Source organism: Bos indicus, chromosome 7, assembly GCF_029378745.1.
Source record: "Bos indicus isolate NIAB-ARS_2022 breed Sahiwal x Tharparkar chromosome 7, NIAB-ARS_B.indTharparkar_mat_pri_1.0, whole genome shotgun sequence".
Lineage (NCBI taxonomy): Eukaryota > Metazoa > Chordata > Mammalia > Artiodactyla > Bovidae > Bos > Bos indicus.
In genome coordinates, this window is record NC_091766.1 from 14,458,517 (window position 1) to 14,484,692 (window position 26,176).

The following is a 26,176-nucleotide window of genomic DNA, read 5'->3' on the forward strand; positions in this document are numbered from 1 at the left end:
CCTCCTGGATGTCTTTCCCTCACTATCTCCTTGGCTTGTTCTTAAGCTGAGGTCTTTGCTCAAGTCCCTTCCCCTCCATTCTGAACAACTTTCTCCCACCCACTCTCTCTCTGCTCCCCGTGCTTTTCACATCCATCACAATGTCGCTACCCACAGGCACAGCTTGTTCTGCTTCCATGAAACCAGGGGCCTGAAGTGCTGTATCTATAATACCCACTGCACATAGCTGGCCCTCAGTGGAATGAATGAGCTTTACGATATTTACCGACTCAAGGGCCTTCCCTGGTGGTCCAGTGGCTAAGAAGACTCCATGCTCCCCAATGCAGGGGGCCCAGGTTCAATTCTTCAGGTAACTAGATCCCACATGCCAGAACTAAAGATTTTCAAGCCACAACTAAGACTTGACACAGCAAAACAGCTGATTTTTGCAAGGATGTTTACCTACTCAAGATCTAACAGGAATAGCTTTCACAACCAAAGACCTACCAGTCATCTACCAGCTTGGTGGCCCTGAAGTGTCAGCAGCTTAAGAAATGTTGCAGATCAGGTGTTGAAAACTTTATTAGGATATTAAGAACTCAGGTGTCTTTAAGAAAATGCCTTGTTATGATAAGTATATTAGTTACCTGCGCTTCTTTGGTGACTTAGTGGTAAAGAATCCCCTGCCAATACAGGGGACACGGGTTCGATCCCTGGTCCGGGAAGACCCCACATGCCACAGAGCACCTGAGCCTGTGCACCACAACAAGAGAAGTCACCGAAACGAGAAGCCTGCACACTGCAACTAGAGAGCAGCCCCTGCTCGCCACAACCAGAGAAAAACCCGTGCAGTAACAAAGACCCCGCACAGCCACGTAAATAAAAAGATCCAGCAGGATTTAAAAAAAAGGAAAAACACACAAAACCTATCAGTTACCTGAAGCAGGTTAGTTTGTGCTGAGGCAAATCCTCGTAACTCTCAAAGCCAGATTCGTTGGCATCAAAGATGGACAACCTCTCGTTGGTCAGTATCTGTATCTCTTCCACCTGAGAGACATTGGACCAGTGAGCAGAGACACAGGAGACGGTAACTATCCGGCTGAAGACAGAGCTGGAACTTACCGCATCGGGGGGGTGCTGCTCGTATCTCAGCTCAGGGTCGTCCAGGTACTGCAAGCACTCGGTGCACTTCGGAGGATTGGTCTGTGGGGACAAAACACAGACGGCGCTCAGAAAGCCAGCCCTAAGCCAGTCCCTTAGCGTCACACAACGGCTTTTATTCCCAGGTGTACATTTACCTTGGACACTACGGCTATTTTGGTTCGAGTCATTTTCTTCTCAGTTCTGGGAACAAAGCAGAAGGTTTGTTTTAGTCATTACATGACACGTCAGAATCTGTCAAAGTTATACCGGATCCAGACACAGATGAGTGCCAGCTGCTGCATAAGGGGAAAGTGTGTCTTTACCATGCAGAGGGGACCTGCCTCACACAGCAGAACTGGCATGTCTCAGTCCTGCGCTCACTATCCATCACACGCAAAGCTAAGGCTGCTCCAGGAGGTCACTGAAAGTCAAAGTGAAGTCGCTCAGTCATGTTGGACCCTTTGCTACCTGGTGGACTGTAGCCCACCAGGCTCCTCTGTCCATGGGATTTTCCAGGCAAGAATACTGGAGTGGGTTGCCATTTCCTTCTCCAGGGGATCACTAAACGCCCCTTTTTCTTTCTTTCTCAGACAACTGTTTAGTATTACGATCTGCTTGATGGAAAGACAAAAAATAAGTTCTTACAGTTCTCTGTATGTAGTTCTGCGTCTCTTCTCCTCCTAAGTAGAGAAAACAGAAGAGTGAAGGGTAAAAAAGTCTTTTCCATCCGGACTATGTCACAAAGTTAAAGAATTTTATGTACATGGTTATCACAAAACCTAGTCAGAGGCAGGAAGGCAGTCAGAAAACCAGTGAGACCCAAGCCACCTCCAGTGTCTAGTCTTATAAACAAAATTATTATAACCAGACTTCCTTAAAAGACTCATAAGAGACTAGTTTTTTAAAAAAAGACAAAAACTTTTGTTGTTTAGTCACCAAGTCATGTCTGATTCTTTTGTGACCCCATGGAACTACAGCCCACCAGGCTTCTCTGTCCATGGGATTTCCCAGGCAAGAATACCAGAGTGGGTTGCCACTTCCTCCTCTAGGGGATCTTCCCCACCCAGGTATAGAACCCGCATTAGCAGGTGGATTCTTTATCCCTGAGCCACCAGGGAAGCCTGACAAAAATTAGCTTTCCTGTATTAAGTGATACCTCAGTAAGTATATAATTGATATGGGGCGCTATGGACTGAGTTTTGCCCTTGCTCCCCAACCCAATTCTTATGTTGAAGCCCTAACCTCAAATGTGACTGTATTTAGAGATGAGGCTTTTAAGGAAGTGACCGTGGTTACGTGAGGTCGTAAGTGGGAGAGACCTAATCCAATAGGACACCAGAGCGCTCTCCTCCCTACGTGCTTGCACAGGGACAGGTCATGTAAGGACCAGCAAGAAGGCATCCGTCCACACGTCAGGAAGAAAGACTTCTCCAGAAACTAACCCTGCTGGTACTTTGATATGTGAACTGTATTCTCCAGAACTGTAAGAAAAATAAACGTCTGTTGGTTAAGTCACTCAGACTGTCGTATTTGGTTATGGTACCATCCCCACCCCTGGTGACTAATAAGAGAAAACTTATTTCTAGAATTATTTTGAGTAAATGAAGGAATGCTAGAACTATCACTCTGCAACTCCCAGTGAAATAATGGATTTAAGCAATGATTGTTAAAAACAGGTGAAAAGGTGAAAAGCTGAGGGGAACTTTATAATGGATGGAGCAGGCTGAGGGCACCTGGGTTCAGTGATGAGTCCTGAAGCCTTACAAAGATAACCCTGCCTCTGGTGTGATATAACAGGAAGCACACAGCACCACCTTAGAAATCCTCTGGGAAACAAGAGACATGCCTCTGGTCCAGCATCTGAGCCTAACTAGTGGTCTACAGGGGACAGGGCTCTGGGAAGATCCCAACCTGAGAACCCACTAATGCTATGCGGCAGCTGGCTACTTACACCAACTGCAAGTAAGAGGATGGGGTGGCGCTATAGATGACACAGGGAAGACAAACAGCGAGTAAGCATATCGTACAGACTGAGCTGGGGTTCTGACTCACAGCAAAACACGCAATGCAGACCTCAGAGAAATCTGAACAGAGATTGGACTTTGATACTATGGTGTTAGGAAAATGGTATTGTAGTGATGTTTATTTACTTTTAATATTTTTTGATGTGGGTCATTTTTACAGTCTTTATTGAATTGGTTACAACATTGCTTCTGTTCCATATTTTGGTTTTTTTGGCTACGAGGCGTGTGGGGTCTTAGCTCCCCAACCAGGAACTGAACCTGCACCCCCTGCATTGGAAGGTAAAGTCTTAACCACTGGACCACCAGGGAAGTCCCTGTGATGATGTTTAAGAGACTCCTTTCCTTTTTAGAAGGAAGCACCTTATAGAAGCACTTCTGTTAATATTTCACTAATATGTCTGGGATCTGTTTACCAGAGTGAGGGAGGGCAAGGAGAATAACTGAGGCTTGGGTAAAACATGCCTAGTCATGGGTTGGTAACTGATGAAGGTTGATGAGAATATGAGGGTTTGCTACCCTTTTCTGCCTACTCTAGGGTACGTTTGAAAGTTTCCATGAGGAAAATTGTTTATAAATCACTTTAAGATATTCCAGCCAATGGGATGTTATGAAATACAGTAGAATTGAAAAAACAAGAGCTTACCTTTTCATCTTCATCTTTCTCATCAGAAACTTGTGGCTTTACTCTTTCAGGTTCTTTTTCTTCTGGTCTCCGTTTGCTAGCTCTATTGGATAAACAAATAAGCCAAATGTCAGCTTAAAACCTGTATTGCCAATTCACATAAAAAATGACAAACTAATGCCTCGCTATAGAAAAGCAAAATATTCAGAACCGATCTGGTGAACAGACACTTTCTTCCCATCCAAAAGAAAGTCCCCTTGTCACAGTGGCTCCAAAGGTGCGTCACTAACACGTGATCCTGAAAAGAGGCCTGCAGACGCCCCATGTGACCCTCAGACATGGGGCCTGACGAGATACTGGAACTAAGACACGTGGCAGTGCAGTGATGGGAGTGCTACCCATGAGGCAAAGGGCAACAGGCAAGATGGGGCCCACAGTGATTTCTCATCCAGCCCCACCCAAACTGATCCAGTCTTCCAATAGCACCAGCAATTCCCTGTAAACATCTACATCACAGATCTCCAATAGCTATTTTGGTAATTTAAACTACACAAAGCACAGCACAAAAGCACAAGCATTTTAACCACTTACAGATCTTTGGGTTGACTTCTGTGCCTCTTTTCATCCTGAGAGGGGAAACGTGTGGGTAGAGAAATAAAGGGGGGAAAATTAATTTGAGCAAGAGTGAGACAAAACCCCAAAGTATCAGTTAATGATTGCAGCACCGTGGGACAAGAGAATTGGAAAATCTAGGCAGGTCTACAGGCTAGAGATGAGGCTTCAAAAATTTTAACTCAGTTCCCTAACGCCTACAAACAAGAGTTGGTAGATTTCCTGTAAAGGGCCAAAAAACAGACATTTTCAGGTTTCCAAGCCACAGACTTGCGTCACAGCTCCTCAACTGTACCACTGCAGCACAAGAATAGCCAGAAACAATACATAAGCGAAATGGCATGGCTGTGTTGCAATAAAACTTTATGAAAACAGGCAGAGGGCCAACTTTGGCCTGTGGACCACAATTTACACACCCCTGTCCTGGGATAGCTCAAAGCAAAAGGGACTGTTAGAGCCATTTTGCTTATGTCAGCCCAAATGTCTATAGCTGCATCTGTCATTTGGTCACGAGTGAAGATGTCATACAAACAGGCACTGGGACAGGAGTGGGAAAGTAGGTGACAACGCTAAACTTTGGAATCCAGTATGGGAAAGAGACAGAAGTAGGGATTCCCAACTTGGTCACCAACTCATTAAAGACAGCAGAGCCCACATACAAAGACTATCTTTCTGATATGCTGCTGACCTTTATAAAGAAGTATACACACAGATTAAGTCAATAATTAAAAAAAAAAAAAAAAAACTAGACAAAGTCAAACTTTTGGTCCTTTTGTCCTTTTCTGCCATGAGACAAGAGCGCTGGCTGTGGGGTCTGAAGCTCCTGCCAGCTGCTGTCTGAGGAAAACGGATGGTCTGACACCACCGCTGAGATCTCTCTAGACCTGAAGGGATCCCAGGCAAGTGCTGACGATTAAGATCACGAGTAATCAGAAAAGATGAGACAATAAGATGTTAGACAGAACAAGCTGGAGGTGACACACCGAAAGGATCACGTGCCACAGAACAAGCAAGGGTGCCCACTGGAAGCGAGAACGCTCAGGACCCAGGAAGTCTGACCTCAGGCTCTGCTCCCTGGATCTCACAGAAAACCAGAGACAATCTTGGGACCATCCTGGTTTGGCTTTTCTTAGAGCAAATTGCTAAGGAGCTTAATAAGATCCCTGTGCTGTGGACCCCAGCAGATGTAGCCCAGTCCCCTGGAGTTTACAGCCCTGTGGATAACCTCACCATCTGAGGCTTCTATACAGGCCCACCCCTGGGTCAGTGTACAATATTTTAGGGTTTAATATGTTAACTAAGCTGAACTGTGGGAGCTGGCGGGAACGCGAGGAGCTAGACTCAGAACTCAGGAGACTGGTCGATAAAGCAGCACAAGCATGATGACACGTGTATCTGGGGTGACACGTCAAGCCTTCTCAGGCCAGAGGCTATGAAGAGAAGCTGGTTCCACACACATCTTAGTCCAGGCACACACAGGCCCTTGGCACCATTACCATAAATAGACAACTGAACGCTCACTACGTATCAGGTGCTAACATGCAGCGACAGCTGCCAACCCCCACAAGGAGGGGCAGGTCACCTGCCCAAAACCACCCCAGGGCAGGTAGGGCTGGATTTCAACGCACAGCCCTAACCCATGCCATTTCTCCCAACCAACTGGGAACACAAGGATCGGTTAGAGATAAGTGATACGAGTCAGTATTTACTTTGTCTTCTCCTTCATTCATTTCAGCCTGAGCTCCTCCAGGCCTCACATCTCTGTCTGGCTCCTCCTTAGCTTTGTGTTTAGGTGTCCTGTCACAGAAAAAAACACACAGTCAGCTAAGGGAGCCCATCACCGTTTCAAGAAGCCACAGTGAGGGTTTACACGGTTCCCTCCCCCAAGTTAGAGAGCATGGATGATTTTTCTCATCTGAAGGGTAAGTTTTCATTGCAAGAAACCCAAGAGGGCTTTGGTACTTCAGAACTTATGATCTCAGAAGTGCCACCAACACTTCATGTGTTGCTGAGACACGCCGCAGTTTAAAAACAAGAGACAAAAGGGCTCCCCTGATCCCTGATAACCTGATGGGAATCCTGCCTGTGGAAGATTCCTGTGCAGGTTTGCTAGTGGGCTGAGGTGACATCTGAGAAGTCTTCCCCTCCTTCCACCAGGGCCCAGGCACTTGGTTCAGGAGTTCTGCCCACCCCAGACTCAGGCCCAGTCAATACCTGCTTCAGTCCATTGCATGTCAGAGGCTGCTTTTCACTGCCGCCCTCACACACTGCCACTGCTGAGCGCACGCCCCAGCTGGCCTAGTCCTAGGGCTGAAGCGGGTCTGCCTGGCCAAGATCAGTCAATGGCCACTGAGCCGCAAACATATAAGCTCAAAAAGTGCCTACTGTCCTGAGCCGCTGAGCTCTGGGGCAATTTGTCACATAGCATCTTCACAGCTACAGGCAAGAGACAGAGCTGCTCAACGCTCTTTAACCACCACCTAACAAACTGCTTCCTGTATGAACAGCAGTAAGGACAGACCACTAAGGACAGGCCAGCGGTCAAGGTCAGGTAAGTCTCAGCTGACCTCAGCCTACACTGTGGTTGCCTGACCTTCCAAGAACAGAAGTTACCCACACATTACACGTATGACCTTAATGCCCTGTCCAATCCATAATTTTTACGAGAACACTTACTTTTGGAAGTAAATTTCACAAAGTACAAAAGGCATGTTAACTGTACTTACGGTTCTTTGGTCTGACTTCTGAGTCTCTTTTCTTCCTAAGTGGATGGGACGGGGAGGCAAAAAAAAAAAAAAGACTAGTTAATTTCCCCCCGTTTGATTCTAATATTTCTATTAAAGAGCTTTATGGAAATAAAATACCTAAACTGATCCTATAGTCTAACTGGTAAGAAGGAGTCTCTTCTATTCAGATAGCACATTTTTTTTGGTGGGGTAGGTAGGCAGGAAGTTAAAGAACTCTTAGATTCTGCTGTTTAAGATGGATTTGCGGGCAAAATTACTGTCACTTATCAGGATTAAGTGTTGACAATCTCCTTGATAACTTTATCAAATGAGAATCTAAATAAAGGAATGAAGTAGTATGACCAATCGGAATAAGAGCTCCATTTCAAATATGGACAACAAATCATTTTGAGTCTGAATTTAGAGAGCTAAATGCACCTCTCCAAAATTCAGCCTCAGGAACCCCTCACACTTTGTGAGGAGATCAAAGGTTGGTGATGTAAACAGAAAAAACACATGGCAGACTCTGCTACTGCAAGAGGGGATCCCAGGAATCTGGCCATAGACAAGGGATTTCAATCAGCCCTAAATCCTTCTTTGGAGGATTTGAGCCAGTCTACTGGAACCACTTGTTCTCAAACGATTTAACATATGTCCCAACTGTAACTGCTGCTAATTTTAACTAGGATCAGGGTAGGGAAGTGATCAATTAAAGGCTAGCTTCAAGTACCAAATAGTTCAAGAATTATCATGCATCTTGGTTGATTCCCCATTAGGACAAAATAACAGACACCCATTTTTTAACAGGCTCTCAAGGGCACACACTACCCATGGGAGTTGCTAAGAAAATTCTCATCAGTGTGGTCATAAAACTTTTGGGGATCTGAGATTGTTCCACCACCTGGGACCGACCAATGTCAGCCTTTTACCGTGTGGGGCAGCACTGTCTCATGGTAAAGCTCCCACTTTCAGACCCCCGATTCCTTCTTCTACCCTCCCAAGCTCCTGGGGTGGGATTCAGTGGTACATCTGTATTCACAGAACCTTAAGCCCACCCTGATTTTACAAAGGAGCCACAAGTCTGGGGAAAGAACTGGTCTGATCTCAGTTAAGAATGCAGCTTTAACCCTGGATGATGCTATAGCACTTTAGCACCTTGTGTGTCTGAAAGTGAGATCTCCACCAAGACCTCATGAGCAACCAAGATGTGCAGGCGAGGGGAGAGGCTTAAGCTGTGTGACTAACTGATCAAGCAGCAGAGGTCCAGGTGACTTCTAGGCCTATCAGTGGTTTACTGTTACCAGAACCACATAAACACACCTTCCACATAGAGAAGCAGCAGAAAGAGGAGTTTGAAGAGCATTTTTGCTAAAGTCAAGGTCATTGTGATCATTAGTGAAAGTCATTCTGTTCCTACATGCTCTCCACGCCCTGATCCCTCTTCCTAGAACCAATGGGGACTCTGATTCAGGTGGAAGTGACAAACACGGAGGTGACCAGGCTTTACTTTATCATCTCTTCCTTCTTCTTCCATGTGTGTTCCTGGTCTTACTCTTCCTGGTTCTTCTGCAGGGAGCAGCCCAGCAACTCTATCAAGCAAGATAACACACCCTAAGGATGACTCTCAGAGACTCCTCCCCTGGAAGCAGTTTTCAAAAGGGCTTCCTTCCTCCCCCCGACCACCAAAAGACAATCTTCATCTCAGTAGCCCTGAAAAGTACATATTACGTTAACATTTAATATTCAATACAACCTTTAGATCTACTTCTGGTAACTGCCAGTTGCCCCCCACCCCAATTTACTCTTTGCAAGAGAATTCAACCTGGATCACAAGGTTAATCTGGCTGCAAACTCAGCGTCCTTAAGCTATCTATGATCACCCTGGCAACTCACTAGTTCTTCCTTTTAAAACATTTCAGAAAAGTAATTTCAGTAGTCGAGATTACAAATTACACAGAACAAAAAGGTATAAACTCTTACCGTTCTCTGGATGTAACTCGACGTCTCTTTTCCTCCTATGTGGACAGAAGGGACGAGAAGAATATTTATTTCAAAAGAGGATCAAAACCAAAAGCACGAATCAAAGTGTTAAGTAAATACATTTGATATGGTTAAATACAGGCTTCCCAGGTGTTGCTAGTGGTAAAGAACTTGCCTGCCAATGCAGGAGACAAGAGATATGGGTTTGATCCCTGGGTCAGGAAAATCTCCTGCAGGAGGGCATGGCAACCTACTCCAGTATTCTTGCCTGGAGAATTCCATGGACAGAGGAGCCTGGAGGGCTACGGTCCAGAGGGTCACAAAGAGTCGGACACATTTGAAGCAACTTAGCAAGCATGCATGCATGGTTATAAACAGGGGTTGGGGGTAATCTGGGTTTGGGGAAGATGTGGGCAACTGTCACTCTGGTGTTGAGGTCCCACCAGCCTCAAAACAAAGGAGAGGCCCAGGAGTTGACCCAGCACACGTCCGCACAACTAGAGGTTGTCTAGTGATGCTACATGAAGTCAAAGATCCACCTCATGTCAGAGATTTGTTAATGTTAGCAAAAAAAAATCAACCCAGTAATTTGGGATTCCCATCAGGAAGTGATGATGACAACCTAAACTGGACACCAGCTCTTCAACGAACAGCCAGGACACTGCTTCCCTAAGTTCACAAGACTTGCCATTTCCAGGATATCTGTAGTTATGTATTTAAACAGGATAAAAATATTGTGGTGACGAAGCAGATATCTTGTTTGAGGTGAAGATTACAAGAATCCACACACACATACATCTGGCTATGCATGCAGAGTGAACAAAGTCTGTAGATTATACCAATGTCCATTCCCTGGTTTTACGGTTGTATTATAGTTGAGATGTTACCACTGGAGAAAGTTGGGTAAATTACACAGAACCCCTCCATAATATATGATATGGAATTAGTCTGTGTGTGTGTGTATTATATATAAAATTCTGACTGCAAATTGCTTTCAGACTTGAGCTACAACACCAACACTTCCCTGCGTCTGCGGCCTGTCGGCCCATCGTGCATATTTTGGACCTGCCAGTCTGACATTGTGTGAATCAGCTGCTTAAAGTAAATCTCATATATACAGATATCATTGACTCTATTTCTCTGAAGAACTCTAATACAGATTATATATTAATATAATACAGTACTATGTATAGACATACAAACCAAAACAATATATTAAAGACTGAGAAATGCTCGCCTCTAGAAGGACAGACAGGAGGGAGGGGCGGGAGAGGGATGGACAGAAGGGTGGGAGTACCACTCCTTTGTACCCAATAGCCGTTTGTACTGTTTTATCAAGTGTAGGTAATACTTGTTTAAAAAAAAACACATAGTAAGATCGCAAAACTTTAAACTGGGGGACTTCCCTGGTGGTCCAGCAGTAAAGAATCCGCCTTTTAACGCAGGGTTCAATCCTTGGTCAGGAAACTAAGATCCCATACACCGTGAAGCAACTAAGCCCGCGGGCCACAACTAAGACCCAATGCAGCCAAATAAACAAATAAATAAATTAAAAAAAAAAAAAGACACTTTAAACTGGCTGAAGTATAAGGTTTTGACCTTATTTGATTTATTCAACCAATACCATCTGATATCACTGGTTTGGTGCACTAGGACTCTAGCATGTTGGAATAAACCCTATTCCTACAGGGGTTCATCCTCGAAGTTCACAAGGCCTCACACACACCACCAGTGAAACAGCTTCCTACTTGGGAAAGAACGCCCTGGTTAATTTCTTTAAAAGCAAAAAGAAAAGGCTATGTAAGCCCTCCAAGGTGTTAGAAGGGGGAAAAAAACAACTCAAACTGGTACATGTGTTTGTGTTTTTTTTTTAAAGTCTTATCAATATTACAAGAGCCAGCTTGCCCACGACATGTTCTCCTACTAGAGGGCAAGGGACTTGGCCACACGGCTTAGACAAGACGTTTCCCCATCTCGGTTTCCCACCGTGAGTGGGTACTCTGGCTAAACCTAACTATAGACACCTGAATAAAGGTCATGAACAGTCGCATATAATTCTCAAGAATAAGACAGAAGAATGAGCGTGTCTTATCAAGTCTACCTCAGCGATACCGGGCTCAATGCTTCTCACCTAGGGCAATTTTGCCCCTCTGAGACCTCTGGGAGAAACCGAAAGTGATTTTGGTTGTCACAAATGGGAGACAGAAGGAATGTTACTGGCATCTAGCGAGTAGGGGTCGTGACCTTGCTAAACACTCTACGATGTACAGGACTGACCCCTACAGCAAAGGTTTATTTGCCCCCAAAAGTCAAAGCCTTGGCTGAGACATCCAGCCTTAGAACAAACCACAGATATTCATCTTCAGCAGGTAATAGGCATTTACTACCCACCCGAAAGCCTACAGACTTTCCAAATTACACAGCCAATCCTGTGGCAGAACTGAAATAGACAGCATGTGGCCAGCTGGTATTACCTAGATTTGCCCCTTAAGCCACATGGGACAGCGCCAGAGGCATTGTCTTTCCCAGAGGCCTTTGGCAAGCCACCAGTTTTCCAACCTAAAAAGTCTAAGCAGCATTATTACAATGCACATAATAACATGACAATTCTGCTCTTATTGAAAAATTAGATGTGGGAAAGGAGCTTATCTGATGTCAGAAGCAAATGCTTTAAACACACCACCTCTGCTGGTCTGAACATCTCATCTTGCCAGGTGGAGAGGCAGGAAAGTAGACAGGAGAGAGCAGACTCAAGCTATGGGCCTGCTAAGCCCTCGGGTCTCATCATGATACACTTTGCACTGCCCGGGGTCCAGGGATACGTTCTAACACCTTCTCAGTCACTTCTGGTCCATAGACAGACCAAGCGTAAATTCACAGTTAACGGAAAACGTACCAAAATAAGGCAGAGTTAAGAAACTTAAACGTGAGCCCCACCTGGTCTTTTTCTTCATCAACAGAATCGTCTGACTTCACTTTTTCAGGTTCTTCCTCAGGTTTTCGTTTGGCAGGGCTGTCACACACAGTAAAGCCAACTGTTAGCTCAGCCCAACCCTAGACCTCCAGTGGGCATGAAGCAACTTACTGATACATTCCTCCCTCTGTATGGGAAGATTCAGGGCATGGACTCCCCCTTCCCTCCAAGGAGACGCCCTCATTGTCAGGATGTTAAAGTTCAACGTTTCTTCAAATGACAGGTTTAGAATACTACCATTTTGCAAACCTTATAAAATCATGGATCTAGACTTTGATCAACAGCTGCTATCATCACCAAAAAGACGTGACATGCTTCTGATGGACAGCCCCAGTTTGTTAATGAAGTTTCAGAAAATAAAGCTGGAATCTGAACAAGCCTCTAGACCTAGCTACCAGTTTATAGAAAACCAGAGACAAGTGAACACATTAACCACCACTAATGATGGTGATCCAGAAGCTAAAACAAAACCAAGTTTCTTTAAATAAATGGCAAGAAAATAAGGAATCTTAAAAGGATTAAGGAAGAAGTCAACCAAACTCTGTTAACATACGCGGAAGTATAAACACTGCTGTATACCTGGTAGTCAGGAGCTATTATACTTTATGAGGCATGAAATTATAGTTCTGTTTTGTCTTCTTAAAAAGACTGTTTCCTAAATGTTAGCAACTATAGCAAAATATGAATTAAAACTTGTCAGAGGAAGACCCTGTCATCTAGAAATACAGTATTTATGGATAAGATGACATGTCTGACTTGTTTCAAAGTAACCCAAGTCGGGGGTGTGGTATGTATGGAGGTGTAATTCATTTGGAATAGTTCATTGGAGCACATGGGGCTGAGGATGAAACGATCACCAGGAGCTGTTAACTGCTGTCACTGGGCCATATACAAGGGGTTCATTATACTACTCTTGGTGATTTTGTGTATGCATATTTGAAGCTTCCCAGAAAGACTGAGGGCAGGAGTAGAAGGGGGCGAGAGAATGAGATAGTTGGAGGGCATCACCAAGTCGACTGTCATGAGTTTGAATACACTCTGGGAGACAGTGAAGAACAGGGAAGCCTGCTGTGTAGCACTCCATGGGGTCCCAAAGAGTCGGACAGGACTTAGCAACTGAACAACGTTAACAGGAAAAATGGATGAGGTCTTCAGAAATGCTGTTCATGAGTGTCTGATAGCAAAATACCAAAGTGAAAACCCAGGCAATGTGGAAGTCAGAATCACTAAATTACATCCTACTAATTCTATACGTGGTTTACCAAAAACAGTTGGCCCCTAAAAAGGGGGCTTGTCCATTCATTATATACTGACCCCCGTGGGAAATGAGATGTGATGGTGGTCTGCCTGGTAGTCTTCCTTGTAATCCTGGGGCTAGAAGAGACTTCAGCTGTTTAAAGAAAAAGAAACAAAAAAGTCACTAAGAATAAAAAAGTTCACAGCAAAGGTACAGTTCTTCAGAATTACCAGGCTGCTGCAGAGACCAGCTTCTGAGGATTAAGAATCCTCCTCTTCTTATTTTCAGCAACCACCACCTTGATAAAACTCACCAAATTAGCACCTGCCAGTTTGCTGAACCATTTTAACACAACCTCTTATATGACGGGCCCAACCCTGACACAGACAAGGAAACAGAACCTTTGCTTCCATCATCAGAAGGTGAAGTGGTCAAGAGCCTGACCTGAGCTCAAGTCCCATGCTCTTATTCTTTTAAAAATTTCAGAAGAGTTACTCTGACTACAAACGGGGAAGGAGTCTAAGAATAAATGTTTAGCTTAAACAGGCATATAACTTAGTTCTAAGTATCAGTAGATCCTGTTACTTTATACCTCAAATTCAATGATGTTTGGAGATCTAATGCTCTCAAACTTGGTCAAAGACAAAAATTTCTAGTCTACATCGAAGCTAGTTAGAAGTATACACAAGGGGGAATTCCCTGGCGGTCCAGTGGTTAAGACTGGGCACTTGCACTGCCATGGGCCCAGGTATGATCCCTGGTCAGGGAACTATGATCCCACAAGCCGAGTAGCGCGGCCAAAAATATATACATATATGGATACACAGGAGAAGGCAATGGCACCCCACTCCAGTACTCTTGTCTGGAAAATCCCATGGATGGAGGAGCCTGGTAGGCTTCAGTCCATGGAGTCGCTGAGAGTTGGACACAACTGAGCAACTTCACTTTCACTTTTTACTTGCATGCATTGGAGAAGGAAATGGCAACCCACTCCAGTGTTCTTGCCTGGAGAATCCCAGGGACGGGGGAGCCTGGTGGGCTGCCATCTATGGGGTCACACGGAGTCGGACACGACTGACGTGACTTAGCAGCAGATGGATACACAAGAAAGAAGTGATGCCCAGGGGAGCGGGTGGGATGAACCTATGGCGCCAAGTCTAATTGTCCTCCCCTTTGGTGATACCATACTCCAACAAGGTCAAATGAGTCGAATGCTCTTACACTTTGTTTCTCCATCAGACTTGCTTCTCCTGGGCGTGTAAAGTCTGGAGACAGGTTTGGGGGGCTTGCCTTTCTCTGCCATTACCACTCTGCAATCCTCACCACTTGTCTGGCTCCCGTTCTCTAGACATCCATTCGCTTCCCGACTGAAAGCATGAGCTCCGTTCTCCAAGGACAAATCTTTATTTAAAAGGGATTTGACTTTAGCCAGGTAGCCCTCCTACAGCAGGAAAGGATAATTTGAGTAGCAGTGAATGTAAACAAGTGGCAATGAGAGAATAATAAGGAAACACATGTGTTCCCTTTGTATAACTATCAGGTGACATGGGGAGTTGGGATTATTCAGCCTCCCTGGTCACAGACCAGTTACCCGGGAGGCCAAGTCTTCCAGACGCCAGGACCCTGAAGACTTACCTCAGATAATTCTTCTTTATGCAATTTGGTTTCCAAATCACATAACTGATTCTTTATTTCTGTCCGCAGAAATTCGTGCAAGAGATTCAGTTTCTCCTTCACACATTCCTAAGGGAAGGATATATGTTTAGAAGTCCCCACACTCTAAAACAACGCACTAAGGCACACTTACACTGCCTGGCCACATAACAATGACTGAAAGGCAGGCAACGCTGAGTCAAGACATGTTCGTGATAGTTCCATTAAGATCATATTACTTATTATTTTTATTTTTTTAAGAGGGACTTCCCTAGTGGTCCAGTGGCTAAGACTCCACACTCCCAATGCAGGGGACCCAAGTTCGATCCCTGGCCAGGGAACTAGATTTCATGTGCCACAGCTAAGACCTGGTGCAGCCAAATAAATATTAAAAAAAAAAAAAAAGATCATATCACACCATCTACAGGGTGGTGAAAAATGGGAAGATTAGGAAGTGAAACAGACACATAATGGTATAGTAGAACAAAACTGATTCTGAAAAAAACAGTGTGACCAGGGCAAGTTATAATCTAGACTTGCTGATAGGGAACCTAGATTGGGAAACTTGATGAGTTACCAAAAGCTAACTGATAACAGCCTATTAATATAGCACATTAGACAAAAACATCCAAGTTATCCTTAAGAGTTTAAGGAAAAGAGAGCCAATTCCACTTTGAGCTACATAGTCTATCAGACAGTCACATCTGATAATAGATTTTGTTAAGGTGGAGATGACCTTACCTTTTCTGTCAAACTATCTCTTTCCAAATCTTTGAGCCTGGGGGAAGAAAAAAGGGAAGAAAGAAAACGCTTGTTAAGCAACACTGTTCATCTATAATACCACAGTTTAAAGAACTTTGGAAATAACTTCAACACGGATATTAGAAAATACAATGGTTCCCCCTGCTCAATGTGTAGAATGCCCCACTGCAAGTGCCTACATACACATTAAGAAGTCATTTGCAATCTAAGTAAGGTTCCCTTTTTGGGGGGTGTTTTTCTGATAGTGGAAAGGGATAATACAGGCACTCTATGACAATGTTACTTTAAAGACACTGGCGGTCCAGTGGTTAAGAGCCTGCACTCCCAATGCAGGGGGCACAGGTTTGACCCCTGGTCGGGAACTAAGATCCAACATGTTGAACAGTGCAGTCAAAAATTAAGATTAAAAAAAAAAAAAGGCACTGGGAAAGTGGAAGCATAGTTGGGGTCCTTCCCAAGTTAAGTGACCAACAGGTGGTCTTCCTCCAGTTGAACCTGACCAAGAGTCCATAGAAGGGCATACAGAGGTTAGAAAGAGTGAACCAGGGCAACAGGAGGCTGCGGAAACAGTCAGCTAACACCCCCAAAGGCCAGGATGGGGACAGTGGGAGTGGCAGCACTCTGATGAGTAGGAAATGGAAGTCGGGGTCACCTGGGGCAGCACAGGGTGCCCCACACACAAGGAAGAGAGAGGAAGTCAGAGAAGCTGGCTGGCGCCTCACCCAAGAGCTCATCCTTGTGAACGTTTCTACCTAGTCATTCAGGTGTGCAGAACTGTCATGAGTTTCGCTGGAAAAATCATGGTCTGACTTGATTACTAAGATGAATGTCTTGCCTCTTTTCGGGGGAAGGGAGCAAAGAGAATAAAGGAACAAGAAGCAAAAGACACAGAGGAAATGGACAGCCTGTTGTTCCTGGCTTGGGCAGTGTTCCTGTGGGCAGCGGAGTGAGAACAGGTCCAACCAGCTAAGCCAGCGTCCGTCAGCAGAGGGGGGTTGCCCTGGGCAGGGAAGGACTGGGCCTCCACCATGCGTGGGTCCTCCCTTTGGGCACCCAGGCAAGGTACTCGGTTACCACCAACCTAAAGGGCAGGAATAGAGCTCTCCCAGACTGACCTTCGAAGAGGGAGGGCAGATGTAAGCAGCACAGACAGGAATGTGAGTGACAGGCTCTGCTGGACTAGTGACAGACAGTGGCTACTCCGAGTGGGTGGGGATCCTGCTTCTAGCTGCAAACATCATCTGTGGGTGCCTCCTCTGCGCCAGACCCTGTTTCAGGCAACAAGCTGAGTGCTGAGATGTACGCACTGCCAGGCAGGGGCTTCCTGGCTGGCGCTGGATGCTCAGCAGAGGTCTGGCTATAGAAGAGACTGAGCAGGGGCTTCCTGGTGGGCCAGCAGCTAAGACAATCATGCTTCCACTGCAGGGGGCATGGGTTTGATCCCTGGCCAGAGAACTGAGGACCCACAATGCCACGGAGCACAGCCAAAAAAAAAAAAAAGATAGCAGCCTACTGACAGAGTGGTTAATATGCTGTGTATCACATGCGTTGTGTAATCTGGACTCAAGATTCAGAGTCAGGCTTTCCAGAAGCATGTGGAGTCCCTTCCAGGCAAAAGTCATTCTACCCCCAAAGCAACTCAGGTCCTGGGAGAGCCTTAGTTGAGGACGACTGCAGATCATGTTGCTCAGAGCCAGAGGCGCACACACTGCTGCCGGAGCACCACAGCCACCCACCTTCAGTCACTGTGCTCACAAAACCCTGGCAGGACACAGCTCCCACCTCAACCGGGTCACCTTAGGCATCAAGGACAACGCTCAGATGGAAGCCCATCAAGGGGCCCTTTGCCCAACGCTGACAACGCCTATATCTGGGCAGGAGACAGATCTGCAGGTCAGAATTTTTTAAATCTTTCCTATTGAAGTGGGATATTTAGCTTGGCAGGGAGAAACAGACCTTGGGGGTATCTCAAAAGTCTCGCCCTGTGAAGACTAGATTTAACCTGCTCAGCCCTGGAGTGGGAGGCAGGAGCCCAGGGCAGGCACTGAGGAGCCAGAGGTGGGGCAGGAGGAAGGCTGGTCAGTGTGCCTCCCCTGGTGCCCAGGCTATCACTGGAGAGTTTATCCCCATCCCAGTAAAACTGGTGACACTACCTCCCATCTAGGTTCACAGCCAGGAGGATGAGAAGCAGATATGAAGGACCGAGTAGTCACAGAAGATGGCAACATTACATACACATACACACACACACACACACACACACACATATATATATATAACCTTAGCTACCTTCTGGTCCAAGATCCCATGACTCATTCCTAGCTGCTTCCATCAGAGCAGCTCTTGAAAGGCAAAAAAGATATACGTCGACCACGGTGAAGGCCAACAGAGTTTAAGTCTGAGGCTTCTGAAGAAAAAGGATATAAATGGCAACAGGAAGGAGGGACACAGAGAAGCTGAGAGCTCAGTGGGAACTAGGCAGAGGAGCTGCCACAGCAGGGCAAGAAACTCACACGAGTCAGGCCAACACAGGGGAAGAAAGGCAAATCCTGAGAGGAGCTGGGTGCCTGTCTCAAGGAGGTCAGCAATGTCAGGCTAAAATATCACAGATTTTCTCCATAGTTAACAAACCATTGGAAGAGTCAAGGGGGAGATAAAACCCAAGAATCAGTCATGTTTTAGTGGGGGATAAACAAAGTCAAGATGGCAGAAATATACAATATGTATTAGTTTAAAAGAGATAAAGTGTTAAATCACCATAAGGTGTTAAATCACTCTAACATCCTAAATTGGGCTTCCCTGGTGGCTGGACGGTAAAGAATCTGCCTGCCAATGCAGGAGACCTGGGTTCGATCCCTGGTCAGGAAGATCCTCTGGAGGAGGGAATGACTAGCCACTCCAGTACTGTTGCCTGGAAAATCCGATGGATAGAGCCTGGCAGGCTACAGTGCATGGGATTACAGAGTCAGACATGACTGAGTGGCTAACTCTTGACATCCTAAATCAGAAACACTGATCTGTAATATGGTTTCACAGCAGGAGCTGAGAACATCCTGGAGAAGTTACAAAGCTCTGTTAATTGTGCCTTCCGTAACTGGCTGCATGGTGGGTGGTACCGGAGACAGTATTTGTGGAGGGAAGGATAACGGACCCTCTCCCCTAGTTCCCCAGAACCTGTGAATATGTTACCTTACATGGCAAAAGGGACTTTGCAGATGTGATTAAGAGTACAGCTCTTGAGATGGAGAGGGTATTCTGGATGACTCAGGTGGGTCTTATCAAATCATTTAAATCCTAGGAGCAGATAAAGTTCCCAGCTGCATTTCAAGTGATGTGACTACAGAATGGTCAAAAAGACGTGATGTGAGAACTCGCTTTGAGGGCTTAAAAGATGAAGGAAAGGGGCCATGAGCCAACAGATGACGTCGCCTCCAGGCACTGGGAATGGCTTTCACCCTACAGCCAGCAAAAGAAGAAGGACCTCAGTCCTACAACCACAAGGAACTGAATTCTGCTGACAACCCGAGAGAGTAAGAAACGGGTTCTCCCCTAGGGCCTCCAGGAAGGAAGGCAGCCTGCTGATGCTTTGATTTTAATCCAGTGAAACCCACACCACATTTCTGACCTACAGAATCAGAGGATAACAAATATGTTTTATTTAAGTTACTAAGACTGCAGTAGTTTGTTATGACAGCAGTTAAAAACTAATACAGTACCAGAAAGGCAGAACTTTTTGGTAGGGAAGAAGGGAGCAGACCACGAATTTTAGGAGTGAAAGACAGTCCAGTGAATCTACGTGGCTATTTAACAGCTAGAAATTAGAACTGGCTCTCCAAAGAGGCATCTCTGGCTGGTACTGTTAACTGCTGAAGGCAGAAACCCTAAGACTGGAGGAAAATAAGGGTCCGAGAATTGAAAAGAAATATGGGGGAGATCAGGACAGAAGCTCCCAGGTAGTAAACAGCATCACCAAAGTCAAGAATACAAAGAATTAAGGAGAGAAAACCATCTTAACTGAGGAATGGCTGGGCACCTGGCACAAAAGCTAAGCTAAGGTGGCAGCAAAAAGAACAGGTCCAGATGAGTATACAAGAAGCCAGGCAAATAGGAAAGTTGGAATGATAAGCAGGCATGGGCTGCTATATTAGTATCTGCCTTAGGATCAGGTTTGCAAGTTGGTAATTCATTAATAAGGTATGTTCCCCACCCCCCCACCCCCCATAATGGAAGTGAAACATACAGCTGCCATGTAATAAGCAGGGAAGCAGGTTTCTGTGCAGGTGTTGCTCTGCCACGTTTACCTCTTTCAGCTCAGTCTTCACAGTGCCCTAGTGTGGTGGGCACCTCTGTCCCATTTTAGAGATAAAGCATCAGGAAGTTAGGCTACTTGGTCATATAGCTGGCAAGTGGCAGGCTGGGCTTTGAACCCCAGGAGTCTGCACGTCTAGAATCCTACTTCAGGGGAGAACTAGAGAAGTCAGTTATGCCTTCTGTACCTATTCAGGAGCCACAGACTAGTTAAGAACTTGAAGATCCACTCTAATCTAATCAGAGTGGTTAGCAGATAGGAAAGCTGTCATAATTACAAAGGCTGAGTCAGATTTGTGTGAGGAGGTGTCTAGTATTAGTATGTCAATTCAGGCTTCACTGAAGGTGAAAGTCTAGCAAGCAAGAATCTGAGTCTACTGGATTCTAAGCTGCAGATGCAACCAATGAGGCAAACATGCTTGGACGACAAGTGATCATCAACTCCAGACTGCAGAGGCAGCATGAGGGGTATACTGACAGAATTTAACCCCTTCTCATGGCAGGGAAAGGGGATTGTCTTTCTGAGCAGTCTTGGGAATGAATGGACAGTAGCCACCATGGGGAAGGAGTCAGGTGCAGTCTAGCCTCACACTGGTGGCTCTGCATGGTCTCAGGCCCTAAAAACCTAAAGGATAACCTGAATGGCTTGTAAGAAAAAGAAGGGCACAGGATGAGTCAGGCAAGTGGATGGCAGTCCTGGACTTCAAGTCATCACGTGCGTATGGGGCAGGAAAACCTCCCACTCCAACTTATATCCTAAGAGGATGAGTTTCAAACTTAGAGAAAAAAGACCAAATGGCAACAGAAAGACAAGTGGGAAGACTACTGCTTTTTCTATACAAAAGATGGTGGCTTGGAGAGTAAGAAAAATCAAGTGGAAAAATGTGGCTTGTCCTGAAAGGCCTGATTTTTAGAAGACTTAGGACATGTGCGTGCTAAGTTGCTTCAGTCGTGTCCAACCCTTTATGATCCCATCGACTGTAGCCCACCAGGGTTCTCTGTCCATGGGATTCTCCAGGCAGGAACACTGGAGTGGGTTGCCATTTCCTTCTCCAGGGGACCATCCCAATCCAGGGATTGAATCCATGTCTCTTATGTCTCCTGCATTAGCAGGCAGATTCTTTACCACGAGCACCACCTGGGAAGCCCTGAACTTAGTTTTTACACTTAGTTACACTTTAAAAACTCAAACACTGGACTTGCCTGGTGGCGCAGTGGATAAGAATCTGCCTGCCAATGCAGGACACAGGCTCCATCCTTGGTCTGGGAAGATTCTACACGCTGCAGGGCAACTAAGCCCATGCGCCACAACCACTAAACCTGTGCTGTAGAGCCTGAGTGCTGCAAATACTGAAGCCCACGCGCCTAGGGCCTGTACTTCGAAAGAAAAGCCACAATGAGGAGCCTGCGCACTACAACAAAGAGTAGCCCCTGCTTGCTGCAACTAGGGAAAGCCCACGCACAGCAACAAAGACCCGGTGCAGCCGTAAGTAAATGTACAAATACCTAAACATTAAGAACATTTTCTAGTATCATCATATAGGTAATGTAATGGTATGAGTCTTAAAAGAAGCTGCCATATAAACACAAGTTAGCGTAAGTGACAAGAATTCCTCAGTGAGGACTAGGCCTAAATTTTGTTCCTATTCTACTAGATTTAGTATAATCCATAACATGAGGTACCTAATTTTCATGAATCAAAAAGTTATATCTCCATTTACAAGGTGGTATAAGGGAACATTTTAAAGGGAATATTGAATGCCATGTTTACACCTGTATTTTAGAAGCTAAAATTCAAAATTTAAGAAAAGCTGTTGAGAGGGTCACATAAGGTGACAATGTCAATGGTCTGAGGCAGAAACCTAAGCCTACACTGGGCTTCCCCGGTGGTCCAGGGGTTAAGATTCCATGTTCCCAAGGCAGGGGGCATGGGTTTGATCCCTGGTCAGGGATGGATCCCACATGCCATGAGGTATAGTCAAAAAATAACCCAAAATGAAAAAAAAAAAAACAAAAACCTAAAACCAGACTCTATACCTAACAGTAGGCAATTCTAGTTCAAGGTAATATGGAACCTACGGTGAATGATGGATTGATGGATTGTAACACTCACCTAAGAACATTCAAATTCAGCCAAACAGAAGCCTTGCTCTGGCCCAATAAAAGCCCTCACAGAAGGGAAAGGTTTTGCCAAGAAGCAGATCTTAGCAGAAATCTTTGCTTCCTTACAGTTAATTCCTAGGGCAACCACTCTTGAGAACAGTTGAAGATTAAGTGAGATCATGTAAAGTGTTCTATACAATTAGCAGAACTGAAAAAAAGCAAGTTAGATTAGTCAAGAATGCTGACACGGGGGACTTTATGTGCCAGGCATATTCTCATTTAATCCAATACCAGTTTAAAGCCCATGTTAACTGTCCAAGTCCACAGACGCGACTAGTTTATGAAACTTGCCCAAGGTCATGGATGGCTCAGTGGAGGTAGCACTCTCACCATCAAGGTAAAGAAGGCTGAACCCAATATCCCCGCCCTGGGTCTAAAATGAAGTGAGGCACTTTCATAAATCCATTTCCACTTCAAGTCATGTTTTATCTTGGGGGAGATGTATAGGGATTATTTAGCAAGGCACATCACCCTCTAACTGTGGCTAAGAAGTGGTCTGACACCTGGGAGGAGGATCCAAATACCCGCTATCACCTACTCTCCACCTTTCAAAAGCCCGAATCAGAACTGGTCTGGCACAACTTTAGGAAAGAAGCAAAGGGAAATAGGGAAATGGCAAAATCAGGTTCACAAATCTGGTTGGAAGCATTCAGGGCTGGTTCCCACATTGTTGTAAGTGAGGTTTGCAAGTTTCCAAGAGTGAAACTGATGCCCTTCACCAGCAAGAAGCCTAGGGTGCACACTGGGCTTGCCTGAAGATCCATGTGCACAGAGTAGCTGTAGCTGCATCCCCAGTATTAGCTGCTGCCCCCCTCACTCCCCTTCCCACACATGCACATACATACGCACACATACACAAGGAAACCAGCCAGTTCTCCCTAGCAAGGCTTCCTTGATGCCCACAGCTCAGATTTACTGGAAGAAACCACTCAGTTTTCACGCTGCCCAGCCCTATCCTATCACTGAAGGATAAGGGGTCCTTCCAGAATGCTACTACCCTAGCCATATGAGGTGATGGAGGGAGCCCCCCAAGGAAGACAGGGCTCGCAAACCTGAGCCGGCCGCGCCAGGGCCCCGACCGGCGGCGGCATCTGTCTCTGGAGGCTGCCATCGGGATGCTTGGCGTGGGACGCCGAGAGAATCCCCCCAAATACCCTCGGGGACCAGGCCAGCCCAACCCCCTCGAGTGGACCGGGCACCGGAAGTGGAGGCCGAAGTGCCCGGGCTGAGGGGTATCCCGAGGCCGCAGGCTGCCCACTTCCTGCGCGACCAGGCTGGCGGCAGGAGCTGGGCCCGAGGCTGCTACGGGAAGGGGCTCTCCAAGGAAAACCCAAAGCTTGCTCTACTTTGAGGTCAGAAGAGACCCCAAGTTTCTAGTCACCAGGGAACTGGGGGGGGTGGGATTGGCCCATTTTGGCGCCAAACGGCCAGGGGCGCGCGCGACCGGAAGTGCCACCCTGCCCGCGCCAACTGCCGCCGCGCGCCGCGCCAGCCCACGCATGCGCGCCCGTCTGTCAGCGGCGGCCACGGGCTACCCCGAGGGGAAATGACCCCCACCCCCACCGCCGTGCCACCCACCCAGGTTCCAGGTTCCCCGCGACACCTACCGCCTGCGGACATCGTCAGGCAGTGAGAAGGCCCGGGAGGCCAGCGCAGGCACCCGCGCCGGGGCGGTTCGGGCAGGCATCTTGGAAGGTGCAGCAGAGGCGGCAGCAGCACAGGCAACCCTGGCTTTTCGCGCGGAAACCGACGGGGAGGGGCCGCGCGCGGAGGCGGCGCGTACCATCCCGGCCCAGGCGTGGGGGAAGTCGGGCCGTACCACACAGAGAGAGGCTGTACCATGAGTGGGCGGAGGCAGTGGAACTGGCTCCGCACAGGGGTCGCGCATGCGCGACGGAGGAGCGCACCCCTGCGCGGAGCAGTGGATTTGTCCAAGCTCCTCCATTTGCTGCGAGCCTTGCCTGAGACATTCATTCATTCATTCTTTACCCGCATGCTAGGCATAGAACGAGGAACATCCCCAGGGCACTATACCCCGTGGGCTCTAAAGTTCAAGCACTCATTTCCAATCCCACCTACACTATATTTGCTCACTATAACTACCTAGGGCAGGTCACTTGGACCCAGCCTCAGTTTCCTCATCTGTGAAAAGGAGCTAACAGAACTTAGTCCAGAAAGTATTGAGGACGCACGAAGGATCTCACAGTGTAGGGAGACCTGGGCCACTTCCACAGCCTATGTACTTAAAGAAGCATCAGAACTCGGGCAAGGATAGTCTCTTCAACACATGGTGCTGAGAAACCATATATCTACACGCCAAAGATACCCAGAATGCGAATATCTACCTGCAAAAGGATGAAATTGGAACCTTGCCTTACATTACATATAAAAGTTAACTCAAAAGATGGATTAAAGACCTAAACCTAAAACTGCGGCACTTCTAAAAGAAAGTGTGTGTGGTGGGGGAGGGGGCAGCTTCACAACATTGGGCTTGAAAATGACACCAAAACCACAGGTCACAAAAACTAAGATAGACAAATGGGACTATGTTAAAGTGAACTCATGAAAATTAAAGTGAACTCATGAAAAGCAAAGGAATCAAAGTGAAAAAGCAACCAATAGAATGAGAGGAAAATGTAGGCAACCCATGTATCTGATAAGGGCTTATCTAGAATATATAAAGAATTCCTACAACTCAAAGACAATTAGAAAACAGGGGACTTGAATAGAAAGTTTCATAAAGTAGATACAGATGGACAAAAAGCATATGAAAAGAGGTTCAATATGACCAGTCTGGGAAATGCAAATGAAAACCACAATGAGATCACCTCACATGCTTTAGGATGGCCAGTATCAAAACAAAAAGTATTGGTGAGAACATGGAAATTAGAACCCCCTTGCACTGTCAGTGGGGATTTAGAATACTGTAGCTGCTATAGAAAAGTGTGGAGGCTCCTCAAAAAACTAAAAATAGAATTATACAGGTGCACTGGGATGACCCAGAGGGATGGTATGGGGAGGGATGTGGGAGGGGGGTTCAGGATGGGGAACACGTATACACCCATGGCAGATGCATGTTGATGTATGGCAAAACCAATACAATATTGTAAAGTAAAAAAAAATAATAATAATATAAAAAAAAGAATTATACAAACAGCAACCCCATTTCTAGATAAATATTCAAAAGAACAGGAAATACGATCTCAGAGATATTTGCACACCCATCTTCTTAGTGGCAGTATTCTCAATAGCCAAGAGGTGGAGGCAACCCAAAGGACAGGATAGATGAATGGATAAAGAAAATGTGGCATATACATTATGGATGTATTAAATGGATAATTCAGCCTTAAAAAAAAAAAAAGCAATCCTGCCCTTTTACAACAGCCTGGGTGAAACTTGAGGTCATTATGCTAAGTGAAATAAACTAGTCACAAAAAGACACACTGTGTGATTCCACTTAGAGGTATCTGACTTAGTCATCTCATAAAGAAAGAACAATGGTGGTTGACAGGGGCTGGGAGGAAGAGGAAAAGGAAAGTTGTTCAATAGGAATAGAGTTTCAGTTTCACAAGATGAAAGTCTGAGATCTGCTGCAGAACAATGTGCATATAGTTAGTAATGTACTGTATGCTTAAAAACAATTAAGATGATAAATGCTATGGTTTTTTATCCCAATAAAGAAATAAATCATCAATAGGATAGGACTACATTTTTTTTAAAGTACTTTATCCGCCACAACGTAAGCATCAGAATGGAGTTCCAGGTTACAGTATACATTTACATTTTTGTATCATGCAATTTACAAGTGAACGTATTTGTAAACATGCACATAAACTAAGTTCCCCCAGCAACTGGTGGAGAGCTTCCAGAAGTGGACCTCAGACCCTCTGGTCGCCATGGGTTACCCACTGCAGGGCAGGATCCAGGAGAACTGAAATATTAGGAATAAAACTAATAGCTATTAATTGAATAGTTAATCAGCACTTCCATACT

The 26,176-nt window shown here is 45.8% G+C and overlaps 1 protein-coding gene across 8 annotated transcripts in view; it reads right to left on the reverse strand.

Annotated features, from left to right (window-relative positions):
- The window catches only part of DNMT1 (DNA methyltransferase 1), a 51,280-nt gene extending 27,319 nt beyond the window's left edge, over positions 1–23,961 (reverse strand). The window contains exons 1-17 of one of the 8 annotated variants that reach the window (XM_070792788.1): positions 23,791–23,961; positions 15,692–15,728; positions 14,933–15,040; positions 14,519–14,738; positions 13,375–13,450; positions 12,024–12,099; positions 9,087–9,121; positions 8,614–8,695; positions 7,107–7,141; positions 6,090–6,177; positions 4,360–4,394; positions 3,790–3,871; positions 2,565–2,603; positions 1,768–1,802; positions 1,278–1,323; positions 1,102–1,182; positions 917–1,026 (exon numbers count right to left, since the gene is read on the reverse strand). In XM_070792788.1, coding sequence (XP_070648889.1) covers positions 917–1,026; positions 1,102–1,182; positions 1,278–1,323; positions 1,768–1,802; positions 2,565–2,603; positions 3,790–3,871; positions 4,360–4,394; positions 6,090–6,177; positions 7,107–7,141; positions 8,614–8,695; positions 9,087–9,121; positions 12,024–12,099; positions 13,375–13,450; positions 14,519–14,738; positions 14,933–15,040; positions 15,692–15,728; positions 23,791–23,870 — 1,265 coding nt within the window. In that variant the 5' untranslated portion in view covers positions 23,871–23,961. Of the gene's footprint in view, positions 1–916; positions 1,027–1,101; positions 1,183–1,277; positions 1,324–1,767; positions 1,803–2,564; positions 2,604–3,789; positions 3,872–4,359; positions 4,395–6,089; positions 6,178–7,106; positions 7,142–8,613; positions 8,696–9,086; positions 9,122–12,023; positions 12,100–13,374; positions 13,451–14,518; positions 14,739–14,932; positions 15,041–15,691; positions 15,729–18,001; positions 18,689–23,235; positions 23,589–23,790 lie in introns of those variants that run through there. The other 7 variants (XM_070792794.1, XM_070792792.1, XM_070792793.1 and 4 more) reach the window with 7 other exon arrangements.
- Positions 23,962–26,176: the final 2,215 nt, after the last annotated feature.